General features: G+C 57.0%; 1 protein-coding gene across 3 annotated transcripts in view; it reads right to left on the bottom strand.

Annotated features, from left to right (window-relative positions):
- Positions 1 to 3,500: 3,500 nt before the first annotated feature.
- The window catches only part of SFXN5 (sideroflexin 5), a 79,132-nt gene continuing 58,661 nt past the window's right edge, over positions 3,501 to 23,971 (bottom strand). For all 3 annotated transcript variants that reach the window (XM_048508675.1, XM_048508674.1, XM_048508676.1), the window contains one exon: positions 3,501 to 7,769. In XM_048508675.1, coding sequence (XP_048364632.1) covers positions 7,692 to 7,769 — 78 coding nt within the window. In that variant the 3' untranslated portion in view covers positions 3,501 to 7,691. The remainder of the gene's footprint in view (positions 7,770 to 23,971) is intronic.

The raw sequence follows: 23,971 nt of genomic DNA on the forward strand, positions 1-23,971 counted from the left end.
GGGGACCTGGTTGGGATCTTTATATCCCACTTCTCCCCCCCCCAGTGAGGACACAGAGCAGCTTACGAGGACACCCCCCTGCCCACCCCTCCTCCATTTCACCCTCCTCACTCCAGCCCTCTGGGGCAGGTTGGCCTGACAGCAGGACTGACCCAAGCTCACCCAGAAAGCTTTTGTCATCGGCCAGGGAGTCGAACTCGGGTCCAACACTCTAACCACTGCCCCTGCTGGCGGCAGAGCTCATCCAGATCACTCTATGGGCATGATGGTCACAGTGCACAACCGAGCCAGATGTCTGCGTGGCCCAGCAGAGCCCTTCCCTCTGGGATGGCCTCTGGCCTCTCGGCTGAACGTGGCCGGAGCAGTTGGCCACGCTGCCCACACACATCTTCACTCCTTCCCAAGTCCCCCCACCCCAACTCTTGCTGAAGGGGGCAGCCCTTCAAAAGGCCTGGTTTTGCCCCAGGCCCCTTCCTTAGTGCACAAGGACCCGGTGTCAGCCTCGCCATGCGGGCCACCGTTGCTCTGTGGCAAATCTGGGCTTGGCATCCTGACGGGCTTTATTGTGTTTCAGTGCAACACTGATGTTGCCTGGTGCCCTGAGCCCTTCAGGGGAAGGGGGTGTCATAAACTGTACTAAATAAATAGAAACTTTGATTCCTGGCGATCTCCTCATGAAAAGGGTGAGGGGCAGCAGGCGGGGGAAAGAGCAGCTGCTGCCGGCGGAACTCCAAGCTGGAATGCGGTCTGTGCCGTCATGGATCAGCAGAGGGCAGCCCGGGGCTTGGAGTGCGGCTGGCAGCAACCCAGAGAGACCCCCAGCACAAGAGGACAAAGCCAAGGGAGCCTTCAGATCCTCTGCACTGCTGAGTCGAAATCCTCACCTAGCTATGAGGCTCCTGCCCAGCTGTTTCTGTCAGCCTAGCCTACCTTACAGGGTTCTTGTGAGAGTAAAATGTGGAGAATTGAAGTCTTAGGAGAGCTGGACTCTGCCTTTGCGCTGTCTGTGGCTGCCTAGCTTGGAGTGGGTGGGGGCGAATACGCCCAGTTACTGACCTTGGGGAGGAACCCCCCCCCCCCCGCCCAGGCACTTCAGGGCTGCTGCCACTCACCAGACATCAAAGGAGGGGCACGGAGAGGCCGGGCGGAGCATCCGGCGCTTCCCAGGTATGGCAGGTATGTGAGGGGGATGACAGTTGTGGGGGGCTTCACACCTGCGCCAGGGATTGAATGTCCGAGCGGAGGCCGTCTCAAAACACCTCTGCTGTCTCTTCCACACCTGTAAGTGCCCCAGCCGGATGGATGAAAGGGCCGTGCGCCAGGCAGGGAATCTCAGCCACGCTGGCCCAACCCCTGGGCTGCAGGCCTGGCGCTTCCTCTGAGGCCCCCAGGGAGGGGCAGGTCCACCCCCCACACCGGCACCACATAACTCTGGGCAGGGAGTGTTCCTGGGGGGGAGGGGCAGTGATGAGCCCACCAGAGAATTCTCCAGTGTCCAGGTGGAGCAGAGAGGAAGCGTGGGGGGGGGGGAGGGCTACTGGATCAGGACCCCAGCCCATCAGAGGCCAGGATGTCTACTGAGATTGGTGGAAGATCCCCAGGGCCTCGGGGGGAGGGTCTTTCACACCCCCTGGCCTTTTTTCAACATGAGCAGTGCCAGGGACTGGCCCTGCGAGATCTCCTGCCCCTGCGTCCCCCCCCCCTTCCCGGCAGGCTTTGGCCAAAGCTTCTCAGGAGAACGGGAAAGGCTTCTCACAGGGTCTGGCCCCCCAAGGAAGGGGCGGAGGCATTCCCTGGCGCTTGCCCTGCAGCACATGCCCTCGCCCAGTGCCCGGTCGGTCATCACAGCTGATGGGCACCAGTTGTTGTTGTTATGGGGGGGGGGAGGTTGCCTGGGCCATTTGACTGACTTTCTCAAGCAGCGCTTTCCTTTGTTCCTGCAGAACACAAGTCTGCCAAACACAGCCCATGTCTGGAATTCACTACCACAAAAGGTGTGGATGACCCACCAGGGTCGTTTACCCCCCACCCCCCAAAAAAGGATCAGAAAATCCTGTCAGGAGCCTAACAACTGGCATTTGCCCACCTGGAAGCAGCGTGTGCCAATCCAGGGAGGGGGCAAGGGTGGCTGGAAGCCTTGTCCAGGGGTGGGTGGGGGGTGGAGGGACTGTGGGAAGCAGGGCATGAGAGCTGGGGGGGGGTCTAGGAGGGCAAAGCAGGCTCCCCCTGTCAAAGGGGCAGAGTCAGCCCTTTGGATTTTGCCATTTACCCTTCACCCAATCAGTGGTGCAACGCAGCCCCCAGAATGTGGGCAATTATTACCTTTTTAATGGCCAGGGAAAGGGAGGGGAGTCACTTGGGGAGGGATTCTTTTCGAAGGGCTGCGTTATTGTTTTACAGGCGGAGGCCTCGGCCTGCCCAAAGGTGCTCGACAATTAACGGGAACCCTCTCGAGCGCTCAGGCTCAAGGAACAGGGCAGCAAAGGCCGTGGCCAGGCGGGGCCTGAAGGGTCAGGGAGCATTTGGGCCATTCCCATGGGCATCGCCCACTCTCCACCTTCCAAAGAGGGAGGCCCTCCGATGTAGGCCGTCTTTCGCGTCAGCCTGGCAGTGAAGTCCCAAGCCCTGCCTGAGCCAAGAAGACCTTTGGGGAACACGTGCCATGCGGGGGCAGGCTCGAGGGCAGCAGAGGGGTGCCCCACACCGACAGGAATCTGCTCAGGGCTGGTCCCAAGATGTTCCGACACCTGGGATGCAGTCCTCACCTGGGCAAACCTGCCCACTCTCTCTGCTTCCTCTAATGCTAGGATTTGTGGCACCCACCCAGTGAGGCGGAGGCCCTCCGAACCAGCCCTTTCCCACCGAATGCTGCAGTAGCTCACAGAACTCCCTGCCACCAGATGTAGCCACAGCCCCCGGAAGGAGATGGCTTCAAAAGAGGAGACAGATTCAAAGCGGAGGAGAGGGCGAGCGCCACAGCCAGGGTGTGACTCCACGGCAGAGGCACGAGGCGAGGAAGCGGCAGGAGTGGGGAGCACGAAAGTCGAGCTTCCGGGGGGCAACAGGAACACGGCCTCTTGGGACCTCCTTTGGTCTGGTCCAGTGGGGCTCTTCTCCCGTTCTTCTAATCCTGCCCCCCTGATATGTCACGAGACAGCTCTGCACAAGGGCACACCTTTTCTGCCAACGGCACGGCTTCCTGTCAGACTGGGCCCACTCTGCCCCCTTTAGTGCCCCCCCCCCCTGGATTCTGCTGCCTTGGCCAACCTTATGACAGAGTGGCAGGAAAACAGAGCAAACGGGTGGCTTGGAGATGACCTCACGTGGAGGTGCCAAACCCCGCTCTGGTTGGCAATGCCCGGCTCCCTCCCCAGTGCCTGTCCTTGAACGCACCCCGGTTGCCACTGAAGCCTCCGCTCATGTTTGCTGATCCCAGCCAGCCCTTCAGGCTGCGGCCCTCAGCCCCCCCCCCCCGCCCCCCGAATAACAAGCAACAGAGGTCAATGCACTAGCTTTTATTCTAGGCGCTTAGTAGTGTTACATCAACTGCCATCTCCAATACATCTACTGAGGAGGGTAAAAAGACCTGGAGTGCACTTCAGAGTTGACGGCTGTGCACAGAGGTCTGCGCTCGCGCAAAGCTGGGTCATCACAACCGCTGGAAGACCAGTGACAGCTCAGGGGAGAGGGTCCCCCCCACCCCAGTCCCTCTGAGTTAGTGTGCAGTGCCTCAGGGCAAGAAGATGCACTCAGGGTGGTGGAATCCCCCGGCCCTGAGGACAGGCCTGAGCCCCAGAAAGCCCGCCCGGCACCCCCTGATCTGCGCACCGCTGGAGGCGATCCAGTGTAGTGTGAGGGACGCCGCTTGGCGCACCAGACCCTCCGCCCTGGAGAGTGCCCCCCCCCCCAATTCCCCCTGCTGTGTTCCCTGATGCATGGCAGACGGGAGGACCAGCAGGCACGAGGGCGACAGTGGACGGGCGGAGGCCCCGGGCACGCCACTGCCTCCGCCAGCCACATCTGGATTGTAGACGCTCAGGGACAGAACGCCAGAGGCCGGAAGGAAAAGGGACAAGGGCTCCTCGCCTCTCTCACACACCCCGAGGGTGGATGTTGGACTCTGGCGCTGCCACCCTGAGACCCACTGTGCTTCGGGGCCCCACCGGGGCTTTTGGCAGGTGGGCCTGCATTGCCCGTTTCACATCATTCTTCTTCCACAACTAACTGAGTTGGGCCCCAGACCCAGCAATGACCCAGAAGCCCCAGAATCCATCCCAAGATTTATTCTTACAGTTGCCAACCTCCAGGTGAGGTCTGGTGATCTCCCAGAATTAAAATGGATCTCCAGGCAGCAGAGATCAGCTGACCTGGAGAAAACAGATGCTTTGGGGGGGGGGCAGACTCTACGCCCCTCCCAAGACCCTCCCCTCAACTCTCTAGAAGTTGCCAGCCCATAAGCAACCCTGGTTCCTAGTAGGCCCATCACGCCCAGTTCGCGCTGAGATGCCTGCTTCCCCCTGCAGAGCCATATGACTGCCTCCACTGCCCAGTGGGTCCAGCAGGGGAAGACAGGGGCATCAATCTGCCACTCACCAGCCCCACAAATCTTTGAACACCCCCCCCCCCCCCCGGCTCCTCAAGAGAGCAGAACTGGGGTGTCAGGAGGCACAGCACTCCACAGCTGGCCCTTAGGCAGCATTCTCAGCACCAATAGCCAGGCGGGCAGCAGACGGGCCGGTCCGACGCTCTGGGAGCCTGGATGGGCATTTGTCCTCCTGCTGTTCCTTCTGCCTGCCTCGTGCCATGGTTGGGCCCAAGCTGGCAGAGGTGCAGGAGGAGGCAACAGGGGAGTCTTCCCCCTTCACGGTCCCTACCCGCTGGGGCTGGCCAAGCGTTCTCTGGGCCATGGCCCTGCTGCTCGGTTCCCACTTGCTCCCAGCAGCCTACCAAGAACTGGTGCTGGCCTGCGGAAGAGCCCACCTGTCCCTGAACCTGGCTGTGATCTGCCACGAAGGCCGAGGAACTGCCCTGCCCCTGTAGAACATGGGGAGGCCCTCCCTCCAGGAAGTCCCACGCTATCAGGTCTCTGATCACACCATTCCTGGTGGGCTGAGGGGACCATCTTCTGCAGGGTTCCTTTGCTTTTTTCCTTCCATGGTTAGGGGGTGGAAACTTCTGAGGGGCCAGCAGAGAATGAAACTGCCAAGGGCACAGTGCAGCTCTGGAGACATCTCCTGCTGGAGACGGCCTTCATGCTCCAGGGCACTTCAGGGGAGAGGAGGTCCTCTCTTCAGGGGAGAGGGGGGAATCTGCCTTCCCTTCCCAGACTTCCACTGCAGCTGAGCATCCCCACTTGCTGGGACGTGGACCTCAGAGGTTCCCGTGACATCGTGGCTCCTGCGGCCCTCTGCTGCTTGCTTGGCTGCTGACATGGATCCGGGCAGCCCGGTCCTCCACCGCCTCTTTCTGCTGCTGCCGCACAGTCCTCATTATTTCTTAATTAACATCTCCCAGAAATCAATTAACTGCTGAGCTCCTAATTAAAGGCTACAGAGATGATCACCTCATTATTATTAGCGACTGAGGTGAGCAACCCAACATGGCGTGGGCTCCGTCCCCTATCCCGTTCCCCCAATTATGGGAAATGATAAACTCAACGCAGCCCTAGCTCCCGACGATCGCAGGCGCCTTTTGTGCTCCAAGCGAGATGGCAAAACTAATTAGCTATTAGGCGAATGTGTGGCGGCTGTTTGTTGGTCTGTTCAGGTGCTGCCGGCTGCCTCGTTGTAGATGAACCGCCGGATGCCGTCCCTGGGCCCTGCTGGGATTCGATGGGGCGATGGCAGGAGGGTGGCCTCAAACAGAGGGGACAGTGGCACAAGGAGGCCCAGCCATAAGGGCAGGAAAACAACCGCAGGATATTGTCTGGGCTCTTCCATTCCTCTTGTGATGAAGGCAGAAAGCTTTGAGGAAGACTCGGAGGACATTTCCCAGGGGATTTGGGGTCAGTTTTTGGCTGTCCTTTCAAAAATGCTGCTGATTTTAAAAAAATAGATTGTTGCACTCCATACGTGTGTGTGTGTGTGTGTGTGTGTATACCTGAAATCCCTTTCTCCTGAAAGCAAGAACATGTGCGTGTGTGTGGGGTGTGTGTGTGTGTCATCAAATGCAAAGCCCCCTCCAGCTTTCCTGAGACCAGAAGGTGCTTAGAAGGCTCTGGGAAGAGTTCTAAAAGAGTTGAAGAACTAATTTTGGGGAATGCACGGGAAGGGGGGGTGGGATGTCGGAGCTGCCTGCTGCCCAAACGTCCCCTTTCCAGCCCCAATTCAAACCTGTGGAAATTGTGGGAAAAAAACAGAGGCTGCCCTTGTCACAGCTCTCACTTAACCGCCAGGCAGACATTCACATGGTCTAGTTCAGCAAAACCAAGACCAGGTGAAGTTAGAAGCCCGGTGCAAATCAAATGCAGAGTTAACAAAAACGGCCTTTTCTCTCTTGTTGCTTCTGACCGCAGCCGGCCTTTTCGGAGTATTTGGGCAGGCTCCCTTTCCCACACTCCTCACAGGTGTGTACCAGGAAGTGTGGAGTCTGCTGCGGGGGGGTTGGGGGAGGGAGAGATAAGATCAGAAACTGAGCTGCTCTTTGGGACAGACCCTCCAGGGGCGCAAATCTGCAGAGCTTCTTTGAAACTATGAAAGCCCAGGGCTGTTCCTGGAACCAAGGGGTTCGGGGGTGGGCTTCTGCAGGAGTGCAGAAATGCCCGCCAGCCTCTCTCCCTGAGCTTCAAGTCCAGGGCAGGGCCTTTCTCCCGCCCACCCTGTGGCCCCCTGTGCTGCACATGCTCCTCTCACAGGCCCCTGTGGTGCGCAGGAGTGAGGCATCAAAGGAAGCCACGGGGACAATAGGCAGAGGCTGCGTCAGCTGGGGAAGGGTTCTCGTGCACGGGGGAAGGGGGGGGAGTGGCGCATGGCACAGAGCCACATGGCAGGTGTGAGCTCCCGTTCTGCCCCAGGGCTGCCTGCCTGTGTGGAGCTTCCTGCCTCACCCCTTAGACCTCTCAGGAGGGAAACTGAGGCCCAAACGGCACAGGAGACCCATCACTAGCTCCGGCAAGCATTCCAGGGCTGCAGCCGTGTCACTGGGGCTGGTGCCCCACTGGTGAACAGCTTCACTGGAGGAATGGTGGAAAGTGGGGGAGCCCCTGCTGAGTGGGCGGCTGGGAGAGGCAGGGAGCGTCGGTGCCGGCGCTGCTGAATGGCCCCTTTCACTAGCAAGGGGCCCTCCCCAAACCTCCTAATTCACGCAGCAAGAGTGGATTTCTCTGCCGCAGCAAGGGGTGGAAAGCAAAGCGCCGCACAGTCGCGGCTCCTCGCGGGGAAAGGTGTCGCTGCCATCCCCTCCGTGCCTGCCCGCTTGCGGCTCTGCAAAGGCAGGATGGAGCACTCCCCTTGCGAGCTCCCCCCCCCTCACTCCTTGCCTCTTGCTGTTACTGTCGCTAATTTAAAACTTTAAATATTAATCTTTTCAACCAACGTGAGATGCCGAGTCTCGGAAAGTGTTAATTTACTCTCAGCTCTTGACGGAGGGAATATGCTACGAGCGCCAGGCTGTGCCGCTGTGTTTGCCTCGCCAGCCACCTTCCCTGGCGGGGGGTCCCTCCTTGCGCTGGTCCTCTCTCGGGCTGCTCAGCCTCACAGGCCTTTGTTGTAGACCACGGTCTTGCTGGCTGTGGCTCGGGCGATCTCGGGCTCCAGGCACCACGTCTCGATCTGGAAGGAAACATCAGAGGCCAGGTCACGGCTGGCTGTGGGAAAGGCAACCCCGTCCCCAGGTGCTCTGCCACCTTGAAGGAAGGAAGGAAGGAAGGAAGGAAGGAAGGAAGGAAGGAAGGAAGGAAGGAAGGAAGGAAGGAAGGAAGGAAGGAAGGAAGGAAGGAAGGAAGGAAGGAAGGAAGGAAGGAAGGAAGGAAGTTAGTTAGTTAGTTAGTTAGTTCCTGGGCCCAGGGCAACCCAGGTTTGAATCCCGACTTCTACCATGGAAGCTCGCTGAGTAACCCTCGGTCTGCCACAAACTCTCGGCACAAACTATGCAGGATTGTTGTAGTACAAAAATGGAGCCGGGGACAGCAGTGTTGTAAGTCACTTTGGATCCCAAGGTCAAATGAACCCATCGTCAAAAGAACTGGGCACGGTTAGGCCAGCAGAAAAGAAGATCACTGGCAGGGCAAATTGATAATAGCCAAATACTTGAAAGAAATGACAAGAAATCCAGGCTCATATTGCCGGGGGCGGGGGGGGGGGGGAGTTTAAACGCCATCGCTGTTTGCTAATTAACGAGCAGTTTAGCAATGCAGCCAACCAGACCAATCTCCGCTCGTGGATTTGCTCTCTGATGGAGTCTGCGCTCCCCCCTCTAAAGGTTTCCCTTTCATGGCTGACCAACGGCCATCTCGCCCAGCCCCCCTCCAGCCCCCCCCCCTTCTGAGACCTCTCCAGAATGAAGCCAGAGTCCCCTGCCCCCAGTCTGCTTTCCTTTTGCAGCCTGGACGGGCGCTGGGACAGATCACAGGGGCCCCAGAGAGGCCTCGGCTGGTGGTGATATGACCACCAGCATGTCATAGAGGAGGCCTCTGCTGACAAGATGCCAGCAGCCAATGGCACTGGTGACGCTCTGTCCCTTGGCCTGCTCTGGCTACATGAAGCAGCAGGCCGTCCCCTTTTCCTCCTCTGCCTGGGCAAGAGGGTTTGCAGAAGGGCTGGGGACAACCATGGCCTGGCTGGAGCCTCCCCCAGCGAAGTCCTCGGGACACGATCACTGCTGCCTCCTCTGCAGAATGGTGCGCCCCCGCCCTACGCTCTCCCTGCCCGTCTCTCCCACTCAATGTGGTCTTCGCATTTCAGAACGGTCTGCACGAAAACCATGCTGCAAACCTCCAAAATGTGGAGGAATGACATAATTGTGTCCAGCGACGGATCGCTCCAAAACCGATCCGTTGTGCTTTTTGTGTGCATTTTACACACAGACACAGAAGGAATTCTGTACATTGACTCCACTGCCAAGGCTGACATAACAATGCTAGGAGACTACATGGGAAAAACTAAATGCTTTTGAAAATGTTTAACCTAGTTAGACAAATTAGCAAAAATTTGTGCAAAACAATTTAGGTATTTAAAATATTCAATGTTTTTAAAAACTGGAAAAACTGTTCTTAGCTTTCAGCTGCAAAAACCCAACAAAATATAACATCAAAGCAATCTTAACATGAGGTGCCGCACAACCCTTCAGCAAAGCTGTTAAACAGTTCCCGGTGCATCCTGGGAAATAGCACTTCATTTATTCAAATGCACATATGCCAGGTTTTTGCACCATATGTCATTCCAAGCTATTTACAGTAATAATTAAATCTTAATCAACGTTTAACCTCTGTAAAATGTTTGAAGGGATCTAATCACCCTTCAGTCTGCACTAATGAAGGAGAAATATATAAACATAAAAAGAAAATGATGCACACCAGAAAGAAGAGTAATTGCAAAATTGTATTTCTTTTAAATATAATCAGCAAGTTATGTAAAGGAAGCCAACGAGTATTTTAAGGGAAGACATCTTGGGTGTCAGAGGTGTGAGGAGCTAATTTTGTGCTGCGATCCATAACAGATGTAACGTATTTTCTTTTAGTGCCATTATTAGCAACTTCACCATTTCTTTTCTTACCGAAACACAAAGCAGAACGTCTCAAAAGGAGGATTCGGTGCTCTTCGGTGATACCGGGAGGGGTGAGTCACGGCCCCCACACTGGGATCCACCCCCAAGCAGGGTCCCCTCCTGAGGCCACGGGCCCAGATGTTTCCGTGACACTCCTCAGGGCCAGGGAGAAGCAGCCTGGCACCACAGCTGGAGTCACATGCCGGATGCAGGTGTGGAAGCAACCAGTGCCAAAGGAGCTGGTGGGGCGAGGGGGCACTATGGCGCACGGAGGCAGGAAACTGCGGGCCTGCCACCTCGGTGCCTCTGCTCCAGTTGGCAGTGCCTCTCCAGGGCCTCAGACAAAGGAAGGCCTCCGCTGAAAAGAGGCATCTACAATGGAACCGGGAGCCTTCTTCTGCAAGCCGCACGGGGGCCTCTGCCACAGAGCCACAGCCCAGGGGGGCAGTCTGGGTCCAGGGCCACGCACAGCATCAACAGACTAAAGCGCCCTCGAGGGCTGCAGGAGGGCTGATTACGCCCCGCGGGGAGACACGGCACGTGGACTCTTGGGCCATTCTGGTGGTTTGCAGCTGTCTGGTTCTCATTAGGCCAAGAAAGGTATTTGCCAAGGTCAGCTCGACGGGCAGAGCCAGGCACAGGCGCTCAGAGAAGCTCAGATGGGCTCCAACGGCCGAGTCAGGATTTCATGCAGGCGGCTGAAACCTTTTGGGACAGCTGCCGTCCTGTCGGCTCTTAGGAGGGTGTGTTTGGTATTGGAAAACCACCTTTTAAATAAATAACAGAATTTATTGTCGAAGGCTTTCACGGCCGGAATCACTGGGGTGCTGTGTGGTTTCCGGGCTGTCTGGCCGTGTTCTAGCAGCATTCTCTCCTGACGTTTCGCCTGCATCTGTGGCTGGCATCTTCAGAGGATCTGATGTTGGGAAAGCAAGTGGAGTCTATATCTGTTGGAGTGTCCAGGGTGGGTGGAGAAACCTTGTCTGTGAGTAACAAAGAAGGCAACCAGGTCAATAGTTGAGGGCGTCTGAATAGAAGTATGAGTGACAATGAAGAGTAACACTGGAGATAGCAAGAGATAGCCTGGGAGTAACACTGGAGATAGCAAGGTCACTGGTGGGAGCATCTGAATAGAAGTATCCTGGCCTTTGTTTCTTTTGTCTATGGTCATCCTGTGTTTGTGTGGAGCTGGTTAGACACTGTCTTGACTCTAGTATTTTTCAACACTGGCAGCCAAGTTCTGTTCATTTTCATAGTTTCTTCCTTCCTGTTAAAATTGTCCATGTGCTTATGGATTTCAATTACTTCTATTCAGACGCCCTCAACTATTGACCTGGTTGCCTTCTTTGTTACTCACAGACAAGGTTTCTCCACCCACCCTGGACACTCCAACAGATATAGACTCCACTTGCTTTCCCAACATCAGATCCTCTGAAGATGCCAGCCACAGATGCAGGCGAAACGTCAGGAGAGAATGCTGCTAGAACACGGCCAGACAGCCCGGAAACCACACAGCACCCAAATAACAGAATGGCTGGCAGGCTTGTGGGCAGGGGTTGTGGGCGGGGCCTGGCTCCATGGCAGCGGGGGCAGCTATTCCTGGGCACTTTGCTTTGGCTTCCATGAGGGCCCGAAGAGAATAAGTGTTCCAGCGCATGGAGTGCTTGGCAGATAGTAGAGAGCATGGGATCTGTGAGGGAGCACAGCTCCTCATTCACACGGCTCAGTTACTTGTCCACAAATCCAACCACGGAGCGTGGTGGTGCTCAGAATGCTCTGTGCACTGTGGTCAGGAGTTACGAAGGATGAAACAGTCGAGAAAGGCCCGGTGCTTGACAGAGGTGCCCCCTGGCTCTGGGGGGTGGGGATGGGGGGGGGGTTCTAGGAAGGAGGAGAAGCTGTGCTGTGGTGGTCAAGGTGGCCACTGCAGCTCCTGCAGGTAGGGCCTCTCTCTATATATATGCAAATAAAACCTTCACAAACTCTGCTCTCCAGGAACTGTTTAGAGTTGGTAACCCTGCACCAGAACAAGTTTTTGCACAGAGGACCGCCGTCTGGGGGAGTGTGGTTTTGGGTGGCCCAATTCTCCATCCTGGCCCCCACCAGGCAAAGGGGGAGGCCTCTCCGTGGCACCCTTCCACAGCTGGCGGCACTGTCAGCTCCAAGGTGGGAACTTCCTGCCACTGGGGGAGGGAGCAGCGCCTGAGGAGAGGCCACAGAGTCGTCACCCCCCCCCCCTTGCAAAGCAGGCCCTTTCTCCAGGGGAGGCAGTCTCTGCAGTGGGGAGAGGAGTTCTCCTTCTGGCAACTACCTGAGCAGGGGCAGGGCGTGGCCTCGCCCCCTGGGGCCTGCTCTGGGCTCAGCCTCTCCCTTGGGGAAGGAGCCCCTCTCCACTCATCAGCAGAGACGGGGCTCATGGGGGTGAGAAAGAGCTGGGGGAAGCGCTGGGGGGGGGGCAGGCAGGCTGTGGGGACAACCGGGGGCCACTGCTGTCACCGCTGGGGTTGCCGGGGGAGAGGAGGAGGAGGAGGCGAAGGCTCTGGGGAAGGAGGGAGCTTCAGCAGTGGGGCTGGGCTCCCCTCTTTGCTGCAGCCACCCTGAGTCCACCCCGCAAGCTGGGCCGGAAGGGCGGAGGGTGGCTGTTGTGCCGGGGCTGCCTGCTCCTCGCCAGGCTCAGGAAAGGTCAGGCAGGCGGGCGGGCGGGCAGTGCCAAGGATGGAGGCTGTGACGGGCCCAGGCTCCCTGCCAGTCTTCTTGCCACAATCTGGGGGCAGAGCGGCAGATGGGCCTGCCTTGGCGCAGGCGGTGCAGCCAGGAAGGGGAGAGCAGCGTGCCAGGCCTGGGGGGGTGGGGAGGGGGGAGAGGAGTCAGCCCCACCGACCCACTCCCAGCCACTGCAGAAGCTGCAAGGGGCCGGCAGGACCTGCTTTGCACGGGGGGGGGGGGAGGGGGGCTGGGGGTCCTTCAGCCTCTCCAGCAAGCAGAAGGGGGCCACACCCTCAGGCTCCCCAAACCCAGAAGCACCTGAATGGAAGGAGGCAGGAATCCAGATCCCAGGAGAGGAGTGGAAGTTGGCTCCACACTCCACCCGTGTCTTCTTGAGAGTGCTGGGTGGAATCCTGCCCCCCCATCCCAAGAGAGAGTCCAGCCAGAGGGTCAGAGCATCAGGGAGTCCACCTTTTCCATTGGCCCACTGGCAGCCCCCCTTTCCCCAAGGGTCACCAAAAATAAAACATCACCTTCTCCTCCTCACCCACCCATTTCAGCCTCCACGGCTCACCGAAGACGTGGGATGGGCAAGGAAAGAGGCCGTGGGGAAGGCGCTGCAGGTGCCGGGGGGTTTCTGCTGGCACAGGCAAGGGTCAGCAGGCCGGGCCACCCAGGATCTGACTGACTTCTTTGGTCAGGGCACCCCCCCCCCCGCCCCCAGCAGCCTCTCAGCTCTGACACACACGTCAGGAGGCACGCCTGGCTTTCATGCAGGAGGGCACGTTCCAAGGTCTAGCCCATGACATTAGACAACATTTCTGTGTGCCCCCAAAGCCCTCCCCACGCCAGCAAGGATTCTGGAGAGCACAAGTCGTGCTCTAGAAGCGGGGGACCCCTGCCAAGCCGCTCCAGGGAAATCCAGACAGACAAAGAGATCTGTGACTCTCGAAAGCTGACACCCCCCAAATCTTGCTGGTCTGCAAGGTGCCACTGGACTCAAATCCAGCTCTTCCCCTACAGATCAGCCACCCTCGGAGACTCTCTCTTGGTGAGAGCCCAGCACGTGGCGGCAGAATACAGGCCTGGTGTGAACTGAGCTGAAAGCTCTTTCCACGGCAACAGGAGAAGCCTCCCAACAGACAAAGCCTCGAGGAGGGTCTCTTTCCTGCCCGGGGGACTCCGGCTCACTTCCTCGCCCTGCCTGCTCTTTGGAGGCCAGCCCAGCCCCTGAGAGAGAGACGGACGGCCCAGGAGTGCCCACACATCTGCCAGGCTCAGCCATCTCAGGAGGGCAATTACCTGCTCAGGAAGGGGCGGGAGAGCCTCCCCCCCTCCCGCCTGGCCTTTGATCACCTGCTAGGGCCTGACACCTTAAAGCTGGGCATTTGAAAGGGATGAGGAGTGATGTTCCTGCAGAGCTTTCAGTACCTCCGCTGTCCCTCACTCCCCTCCCACTCCACCCAGCTGCCAGGTGTGAAAGGAAGGAGGGAAGGAAGGAAGGAAGGAAGGAAGGAACCAAAGGGCTTCAGGGACTCCCTGTGATGATCCACGGAAAGCGACTCCAGCTGGACTCTTTGGGAGCAGCTCCAGAGACCCGCTGACTTAGCCATGACTTGTTTTAATTTATTTATTAATTGCTGCTGAGTTTTAATGGTTTAACTTTTATGTTATATTATTTGCTGTTGGAAACAGCCGTGTTGGGAGCCCCCTCAAGCCCTTCGGGGATGAGGCAGCCTATAAATTTAATAAATAAATAAATACTTTCAAGCTCCAGGCGACAACAGGAGGTGGCAACTGAGAGCCAGGGGCAGTTTGGCAAAGGAGAAGGCGCCTGAGGAGGCCGGGCCTCCTCCCCTGGAGCCAAAAGAAGAGCTGGGCACGCCAGCCCCTCTGGGTGGAAGAGGCCCAGGCAAGAAGCAATAGAACAGTGATGGCGAACCTTTTTGAGACCGAGTGCCCAAATTGCAACCCAAAACCCACGTATTTATCGCAATGCCAACACGGCAATTTAACCTGAATACTGAGGTTTTAGTTTAGAAAAAAAAGGTTGGCTCCGAGGGATGCATTACTCAGGAGAAAGCTTGGTGGTAGTCAGTGGCTTTGCTTTGAAGCAACTGTGCAACTCTTCCAATGGGTGAATCACAACCCTAGGAGGGTTTACTCAGAAGCAAGTCCCATTGCCAGCAACCAAGCTTACTCCCAGGTAAAGGACTGCACTTTAGTTCTTCGCATGAACATCAATGGGGTTTAACAGCGCTTAACAGGGTTCCCTACACTGCTTCCTCAAAACTAGGTCTGAGGTTTAATGCTAATAATCGAGCCCAGCGACCCAGGCCAGCCTAGGTTGGGGGGGGGGGCACTCTGTTTGCGTGTGCCCACAGAAAGGGCCCCGAGTGCCACCTCTGGCACCCGTGCCATAGGTTCGCCACCACTGCAATAGAAGGACCCCATCTCTCTCTAGTAGGCAGCAGGCATTCACCTCAAAGAATGACCATCCTTCTACAAGCGCAAATCAGCCTCTGGAACTCATCACCACCAGATCTTGCAAGATTACAAAAGTAAATAAAAGGAGGATTAGCCTGTTTTTTGGAGTGGTGGTGAAATCAGCCATAATGGCGAAGAGAGCTGACAAAATAACTCTGGCAGATGATGGAGATGGCAAAATAACTCTGGCAGATGATGGAGATGGCAGAACCCGGCTTTGTGTGAAGAGAACCACAGTTGGAATTGTCATGTTGAAACCTGGGAAGAGACTCCTCATCGAGTCAGTGGGGGCCCACAAAGACCCAAATGCAAGGGAAGCAAAATAAACGGGCTAAGATTCAGCAGAGCCTGGAGCAGGAGTGTCCAACTCTGGCGCTTCAGATGTTCACAGACTACAACTCCCATCAGCCCCTGCTGGCATGGCCAACTGGACACCTCTGGCCTAGAGTTCTGCCAACTACCAGAGCTGGCCGTTCCATTAGGTGCCCGTCTCTGGCGCCAGAGTTGGTGAGAGGCCAGAACCAGCCGTGGCACTGGATCACCTGCTCTGCCGGGGCAGGTAGCAGCCCAGTCCGCGTCCCTAGTCTGAGTGGGCAGCCTGCAGCGGGCCTGATCCTTTCCTCTCTGGCTGGGGAGGGCCCTTTCCCCCCCTTCCCACTGGCCATGGGCAGACCGGGCTTTTCTACGGCTGTCTGCTTCCCAAACAGGGACCTCTTGGGAGGCCTGGCCCTGCAGCCAGCCCCAGCCAGGCAACAATGGCGCCAGCCTCAGGCTCTTGGGCTTGACACTGTGACCTGCCAGAAGGCTGGACAGTACAGTTGCCAACCTGCAGGTGGGGCCTGGGGATTTCCTGGATCTGGGAGTTCCCTCTGTTGACTGTACTCCCATTGTCTGTGGGGCCGAGCAGAGCCCCCCATTCCGCCCCAGAGGCAGCCACGACGACAGCACGGCTGGCTCTGCAGCAGGCCAGTCGGCCATGTTATGCGAGGATGCCATTTTAATTGGATTCATTAGGCAAACACAGAGCAGGATAATTGAAGCTTTCCTTGCAGAGGAATGAGTAGCTGCGGCGTGTTCAGAAAATGCTGTTGTCTCTCAAAGTGTCAAAGGAATGGGGGGGGGCGGAGAGAAATCACAACCAACCGCCTGTCACACATTCTGCAGCATCAGCAGCCCCTCCCATTGTGAAAACGAGAGCAGCAGCAGCAGCAGCCGCGATGCCAAACACAGACCCCAATGTGGGTCAGCCCCTCCCTGTATTTGGGAGGCAGGGAGGGGGAAAGGGGGAACCGGAGATTGGCTGGCCCTGCCCAACCCGGGGGTGCCAGGCTGCTCCAAAGCACCCCACATAGCAGGAGGCTGGTTCTGGGAACCAACCCAGCCTCAAGTTGGGCCCACTGGGTTACGCCCAGCAAGGAGAGAGCCAAGCAACACTGTTCTTTGCAGAAGCCAACACCCTTCCTCACCTGACCCCAGCCCCCCTTCTCTCCCCCCCCTCGCAAGATGGGCAGGGGCTGCAGAGAAGCCCAACCCCTAAAGGGCAGAATTCCACTCCCATTTGCCAATCCTGCTCAGCGACTTTCAGCCGACCCTCCTGCACTGGCCCCCCCAAGCCATTTTTACCCCCACCAATGAAGGAGGAGTAGTTTGGATTTATACCCCACCTTTCTCTCCTGTAAGGAGACTCAAGGTGGCCTACAAGCTCCTTTCCCTTCTTCTCTCCACAACAGACACCTTGTGAGGCAGGTGGGGCTGAGAGAGTCCTGAGAGAACTGTGACTAGCCCAAGGTCACCCAGCAGGAACATAGGAGTGCAAAAACACATCTGGTTCACCAGATAAGCTTCCGCCACTCAGGTGGAGGAGTGAGGAATCAAACCCGGTTCTCCAGATTAGAATCCACCTGCTCTTAACCACTACACCAGACTGGAAAACTTAATGGTAGCCAGATGTTTTCCCCAGACGGACTAAAAAAGGCTTGCTGGTGGTGAAAAGGGCCGTCCAGGGGTGACCTTGTGAGGTTTTCAAGAAGGGGAGGGGGAGAAGAGGAGGTTTGCTGCGGCCAGGAACCATCCGGGGCTGACTCCACTCATCTTCCGAGACCTCACAAGGTCAGGCCAGCCTGGTCCCTTCCGGCCAAGGCACCGCAGAGCAGCAGAGGGTTGGGCCGTTGCCTGTCTCTGCAGAGCACCTCCCTGGAGGTCTCCCATCCAAGACCCACTCCGCTTAGGTTCTGAGGCCTGATGGGATGGGGCTGTGGGGGGGGGCACCCAGGGCAGGGGTGGGGGGCACTGCCTGGCCCAGGAGCAGCAGCCTCGTGGCTCCGGGGGGAGGGGGGGCTCTAAGATGAAGCCAGTCTGGAGGGAGAGCGGCAGATGGGTCTCCTGAGACGCAGCCCCGCGTCGTCTTCTGCTGCCGGGGCTGATCAGCCAAGGCCGGCTGCTACGCCTGGTCGCTGGCCAGGAAGCTGCCTGGGGAGGCCCGGGCCCAGGGTGGGGCGAATGCAAGAGGCGGAGGAGCCAGGGGGCTGCCTAATTGCCGTGCCTGTGGGGAAATGTGTGGCGCCCTATTAAGGCGGGCACCAAGCCCAGGCGGTTGGCCCTGCTGCTGCAGCTCCCATCACCCAGGCAGAGACGGCATTCTCCACATGGGCAGAGGCACAGGCACGGGTTCACAGCAGCAGGAGAGTAACCTTCTGAGGGGGGCCTAGAGGAGGGAGGTGTTCAGCCATGGGGGGGGGGCCTGGGGGTTGCCCAGCAGAAATCTCATCCTCTTTCTCCCGTGGTCAGGGCCTTTCATGCACAGCCGGGCTGTTTACCTTTTGTCTGGTTCGAAATGGCTTACAGGCATCCTTGGGTGAGCGGCCTTGAAAGCCGGGCTCTGTCAGGAATGTCTGCCTGCTCCCCCCACCCCCCACCCCCTGTGCACCTGGGAAGCAGACGGTTGACACACTTGAAGCCTGGGACAGGGAAAGTAGACCCTGAAACCGGATCCTGCCCCGACTGGCTGGCAAAACCTTCCCCACTGCAGGGTGGAAGGGCTGCAAACAAGCGCAGAAAGAACTCTGGCTCTGCTCCTTATTTGTGTGCAAATCTTATATCCCCCCATCTCAGCTCTTCTAAACCCCCCCCCCCCCCCCACACACACACACTCTTTGGTCCTGACTGAGATGTGGCCACAGGTCCAGGGCTGGGATGGGAAAGAGCACGTTCCACACTGGAATTCAGTGTCTTGGAGCGGATGTCCAACTGGGTCTGGGAGGAAGGCCTAAGGCCGTGGTGGCAGGGGCTGATGGGAATTGTAGTCCATAACATCTGGAGTGCCAAAGGTTTGCCACCACGGGTCTAAGGCAACCCAGCCCCTGGAGACACCCAATGGCTCCGGCCTTGAGGAACACCCGAAGCACTCCAAGAGGACACAGGAGGAGGTGGGAGAAGCTGTGGCGTTCTGTGGTCCCACAGCGGAGAAGGCCATGGGCCTCCACACCCTTGGCAGGAACGTGACAGAAAACAGAGCTGCCAGCTGCCAGGGAAAGCCGAGAGATCTGCTGGGATCACAACTGATCTCCAGGCTGAAGAGACCGGATCCCCCGGAGAAGATGCCTGCTCTGCTGAGTTCCCCTCACCTCCCTCTACCCACCAGGCTCCACCAGAAGTTGCCCAACCTGGAGTTGGCAGCCCAGAGTATGATACACATTGCCCCATTCAGGAGTAGAAAGAGTGCAACGCTGAGAGGCCTGAAACTGGAAGAAACGGTGACTTTGGAGGACAGCTGAGCTTTTGCTTTATGAAACGGTGTCGTGGTCAGAGAGAGAGAGAACCAAAAACACTGTTGTAAATCACTGAAAAGAACCAAAACAGAACAAAGACAAGAAGCCCAGAAGAAGAGGAAGAAGAGTTGGATTTATATCCCCCCGTTCTCTCCTGTAAGGAGGCTGAAAGGGGCTGACAATCTCCTTTCTCTCCCCGCTCCATAATAAACACCCTGTGAGGGAGGTGGGGCTGAGAGAGCTCTGAGGAACTGTGACTAGCCCAAGGTCACCCAGCTGGCATGTGTTGGAGTGCACAAGCTAATCTTGTTCACAGATAAGCCTCTGCAGCTCAAGTGGCAGAGCAGGGATTCAAACCCTGTTCTCCAGATTAGAGTGCACCGGCTCTTAACCACTACACCACGCTGGCTCTCTGGACCCCTCTGGATTCTCTGCCTTTGAAGCGCACAACGCCACACAGCATCATCATCAAGGAGTCCATCCAGCTTTCCCGCATCCACAATGAGAACATAGAATGAAACGGCCACGCCCTCACACACACCTGTCATGCTCAAGAAATGGCATTTGTATGACCTGATTGTCAGGCAACTGAAGCACGCTAATCAAAGTTCTCCTGCCACACGGGGACCTACTTCATGGCTATCACTTCCACTCATCCTCGGGGTTAGACCAGGATATTTGGGGAGCTGATGGGGAACAGAGGCCCACCTGCACAGCCAGGCACGGCGTGCTTGGGACTGGTAATAGCTGTCGCTTTCTTCTTCACTCTCCTGGTTGGCACTTTCAGGAACAGTTTGAGTCCTGGCTGCTCCACTGGCACAGAACAGTTGTTGGTTTCACTGCAGAATTAAGATGCCAGCCACAGATGCAGGCAAAACATCGGGAGAAAATGCTACTGGAACATGGCCATACAACCCGGAAAACCCAGAACACCCTAGTGATTCCATCAGTGAAAACCTTCGACATTAATCTGGTGGTTGTAGGATAACTGGAGAACTGCGTTATGAGGTGGCGCAGAAAATGTTCAAAGACATAAACAGGCAAAGAAACGTCTGGTGCCATCCACTGGGAAGTTCTCCAGCATGAGTTGCTGCCATGCGAACCAGGAGCAGGGACTGCCCCAGACGACAGCGGCGCTCTCAGAGCAATGGGTCTGCTGCAGGGGGGCTTTGGAGTGGGGGAAGAAGAAGCAGATATGCGCTTTTTTTTTTTTTGTAGGGAATCTGGCATTTCACAGCTTCGCTACCTGAATGGCAGCTGCTCCCTTGGCCTCTTGGCCCATCGGGGGGGGGGGGGGGTTGCTGGGACCAGGGCATGAGACTAAGCAGAAACATCCCAGCCAGAAAAGTCCACCTCTGGCAGAAGCGGACCCTCGAGCCTTGTGGCCCATCCCCCGATATTGCCCCGAGAGATCTGGGGGGATCCCCGCGATGACCTCTGAGCAGCTCTTCCGATCGACGGAGCGCCTTCCCCATTTTCCCCTCAAAGGCTGCCTGGAAAGGGTGGACGCGTGTTCAGCCTCCCCAGATCCGCTAATTATTGACAGTTGGTGAAGAGGAGATGTCGCTGGCTCCTCCTGTTCAGCAGCATCTAATTAGTCATCGCTAGTTGACTGTCGGCGGTGGCGGCGGCTGCGCTGCTGCCGCCATACCCCGCGCACTGGCTCATTAACCTTTTGCTTGTCTGACGGCACCTGCCAGCAAGATGGAGGCTCAAACAGATTGGCAGGAGAAAGTTATTTCCCCCCCTGGCCTGGACATCCAGAAGGAACAGCGTTTCCGTTGGGAGCAAACCCCTCCGCAGAGATGGCTCGCTTGGCATCCAAGGTGGGGGCGGAGGGAGAGGAGGGAGCGCTCCGCCTGCCGTCCCTTTGGAGCGGGCCGTTCCGCACAGCTCGGGCTCCGGACCAGCACCCGACGTCACGCCAGCAAGCCAGGCACGCTGCTCTGCACAGCCCCTCAAGATGTTTGGCAGACCCCCCCCCTCCGGGGCCCTGCTTCGGAGGAGCCAGGCTGGGCCACTCGGCAGGAGACCCCCATCTAGCCCCCCCCCCCCCCGTTCGCCACTGGCACAGGCCAGGCAGCCACAAGCAAGGCGTTTTATTTACTTGTTTACTGACAGCATTTGCAGTCTGCCTTTCTCCACTGGGGCTTGAGGGGCATTACACCGGAATAATGGAGCATCCACTACATAATGCAATAAGCTTTGACTGGAAACCAACTGGAGCATCAGTATGAAACATGATCTATCAAACAAGCCAGCAGCAGGAGCCTGTTGACAGCCACAGACAGTGTGGACGAGACCCGGCGGTATAATCCGCAGCCCCTGGACCTTTGCCCCCGGCTCCCTCCTGAGCCATATGGTCACAGCCCTGAATAATCAGTGGCGTAGCGCCCATGGGGCAGGGGAGGGGTGCGATGCCTCAGGTGGAGCCGTGGCAGGGGCGCGGGGCGCATGCACACCCCGGGGGCAGTTTCCCCTCGCTCCACCTCTGTTGAATAATCCAGCTTGCAGAAAGCCAGGAAGGTGGGAGCCCTCCTGACCCCCTCAGACAGGCCGTTCCACAGATGGGGGCCCCAACAGAGAAGGCACTCACCTGGATAGCTTTAAAAAGGGCTTGGACAGATTTGTGGAGGAGAAGTCGATCTATGGCTACCAGTCTTGATCCTCTTTGATCTGAGATTGCAAATGCCTTAACAGACCAGGTGCTTAGGAGCAGCAGCAGCAGCAGGCCGTTGCTTTAACCTCCTGCAGGTGAGCTCCCAAAGGCACCTGGTGGGCCGCTGGTGGGCCACTGCGAGTAGCAGAGAGCTGGACTAGATGGACTCCGGTCTGATCCAGCTGGCTTGTTCTTACGTTCTTATGTTCTTATTTTAATTAATTTATTGTGCATTAAAGTTTTTGTTGTTTTGTTGTACAGCGCCCAGAGCCCTTCGGGAGTGGGTGGTTCATTAAATCTAATAAATAATAATAAACAATAACAATAATGGGTGGGGGCACCAGCAGAATACCCTGTTCAGATGAGCACAGCTGTTGTGGCAGAGCCGCAGGGACACGGAGGACGAGAGGTTGCCCTCCCTGCTCTCCACCCACACAGCCCCGCCTGTGGCTCCAGGCCCTGGCCCCCCTTGCTAGGATGGGGCAGCTTTTTCAGCTGTCAAGGACTGCCAAGGCCACCCTCCTGGGGCTGTCAGCCTGAGTTGGCAATTCTTGTCCACGTGGATCAGGCACTGCAGAAAAGCGCAGCTCCAACCCTCCACCCCACCCCCCGTGGCGCCTGCAATCCATGAGGTCACAAGAAAGGGGGAGCCACACAGGTCACTTCCGGGTAAAAAAAATGCACCAGGCAGACAGGCAGGCAGGCAGGTTTCTCTGAGCTCCACCGGCTGCTGCTCCAAGCCCTCATGTTTTGAGCCAGAAGCCCCGGATGGTTTGAAGGCTGGCCTCCTTCCCTGGAATCATCTCCCTCACTCAAGAAAAGGATCCTGCTTGGAACTGGAGGCTCAGCTGAGCAAAGATCCAGGAAGTCGGTCACCAGGTGTTGCCCAGAACAGATCCACAGCCCAGAGGCCATATCCTGCCTGGCGCTGAAGCACCTCTGCAAATGGAATCCAAACCCTGCAGGACATTCCCTGCTTTCTTGTAGCCGGTGGACTCTTTGGCTTCGCTCCTTTTCCAGCTCCAGGTGGGACACTTGGTCCCTGCCCCACGTTGGGCCCCTCTGGCACAGCTGGTTCGGAGCTTTGGGCTGGGCTGCCACCAATATGCTGATGATTCCCAGCTTCTTCTGTGGATGGAGGGTCAGTCGGCTGCCCCGTTTGTTTTGGCTCACTGTCTAGACCCGTGGTGGCGAACCTTTGGCACTCCAGATGTTATGGACTACAATTCCCGTCAGCCCCTGCCAGCATGGCCAATTGGCCATGCTGGCAGGGGCTAATCATGTAATCCCTGCTTATCTAGATCTCCTACAAATCCTAGACAAGACTATCGGCGGGATGATTGTGCCGGAGCCCCCCCAGGACCACGCTTCAGGGGCAGAAGACTCAGTTGACTTCCGGCTACAGCGACAACCTCCCACCCGTGTCCCATGTCTATCGCCACCTGAGTGGACAAAGGTTGCCAACTCTGGGTTGGGAAATTCCTTGAGATTTAGTGGTGGAGTCTGAGGATGGGGAGATTTGAGAGGGGGGGGCCTCAGAAGGGACTAATGCCCCACAGACCACCCTCCAAGCCAGCCATTTTTTTCACGCGGACTGATCTGAGTACTCGGGAGGTCGCTTGTAATCCTGACAGATGACCCGCCCAGAGGTTGCCAAGCCAGCTGGCCTGCGAGGACGTCACCCTGACCAGAAGCAGCAGCAGCAGCAGCTGGCAGGCCGGGTTCCTGCCACCCAGCAAGACTGCTGCCCTTGAGGACGAAGCGCTGCCCAGGATGACGCCGACCCACTAAATCCACTCCAGACAAGGCCCAAGAAACACCGCCCGGCACAGGTGGGGCTACTTGCCCAGGTGACTCCTGCTCCCCCAGCCCCCAGGGGACAGAACACTACCCCCACCCACCCCATGTCGGTTTCTGAATACAAACAACCCTCTTTACATATAAAGAGTGAAGATAAGAGCGCTCTGCATTGGCAAAAGGCTGTTTCAGTGTTCAGGCTGCTGTGTGCACATTATCTCTGAGATCTGTTAGATCTGAATCATTTAATTAACTAAAAGGTGCTCAGAATTAATTGAACAGCAGATTTTTTTTAAAGTGATGGTTTCCACTCCAAGCACTGGCAGAAACTGGCCTCCTGTAGGAAAGGCATTTCTCAACCCTTCCCTCACACAAAGGATGGAAGGAAAACCTCTTCGAAAAAGTTGCCTTCTGTGGTCAAACAATTGGGTGCCCCTTTATGCAGTTCTGGCCAGTTAAACTTGATCAGTTAAACTTAATTAAATAGAACGATTCCTTGATGGAGCAGGAGGATCTGGCAGGGGTCTGCAACCTGCGGCTCTCCAGATGTTCATGGACTACAAATCCCATCAGGTCATGCTGGCAGGTGCTGATGGGATTTGTAATCCATGAACATCTGGAGAGCCGCAGGTTGCAGACCCCTAGTGGGAACTCAAAGCAAAAGGTCGGGCAACAATATGGAGCAGACAGGAGTCAAAGTCGGGCAACAATATGAAGAAGAAGAAAAAGAAGAAGAAGAAGAAGAAGAGGAGGAGGAGGAGGAGGAGGAGGAGTTTGGATTTATATCCCCCCTTTCTCTCCTGCAGGAGACTCAAAGGGGCTGACAATCTCCTTGCCCGTCCCCCCTCACAAC

Source organism: Sphaerodactylus townsendi, linkage group LG10 (assembly GCF_021028975.2).
Source record: "Sphaerodactylus townsendi isolate TG3544 linkage group LG10, MPM_Stown_v2.3, whole genome shotgun sequence".
Taxonomy (NCBI): Eukaryota; Metazoa; Chordata; class Lepidosauria; order Squamata; family Sphaerodactylidae; genus Sphaerodactylus; species Sphaerodactylus townsendi.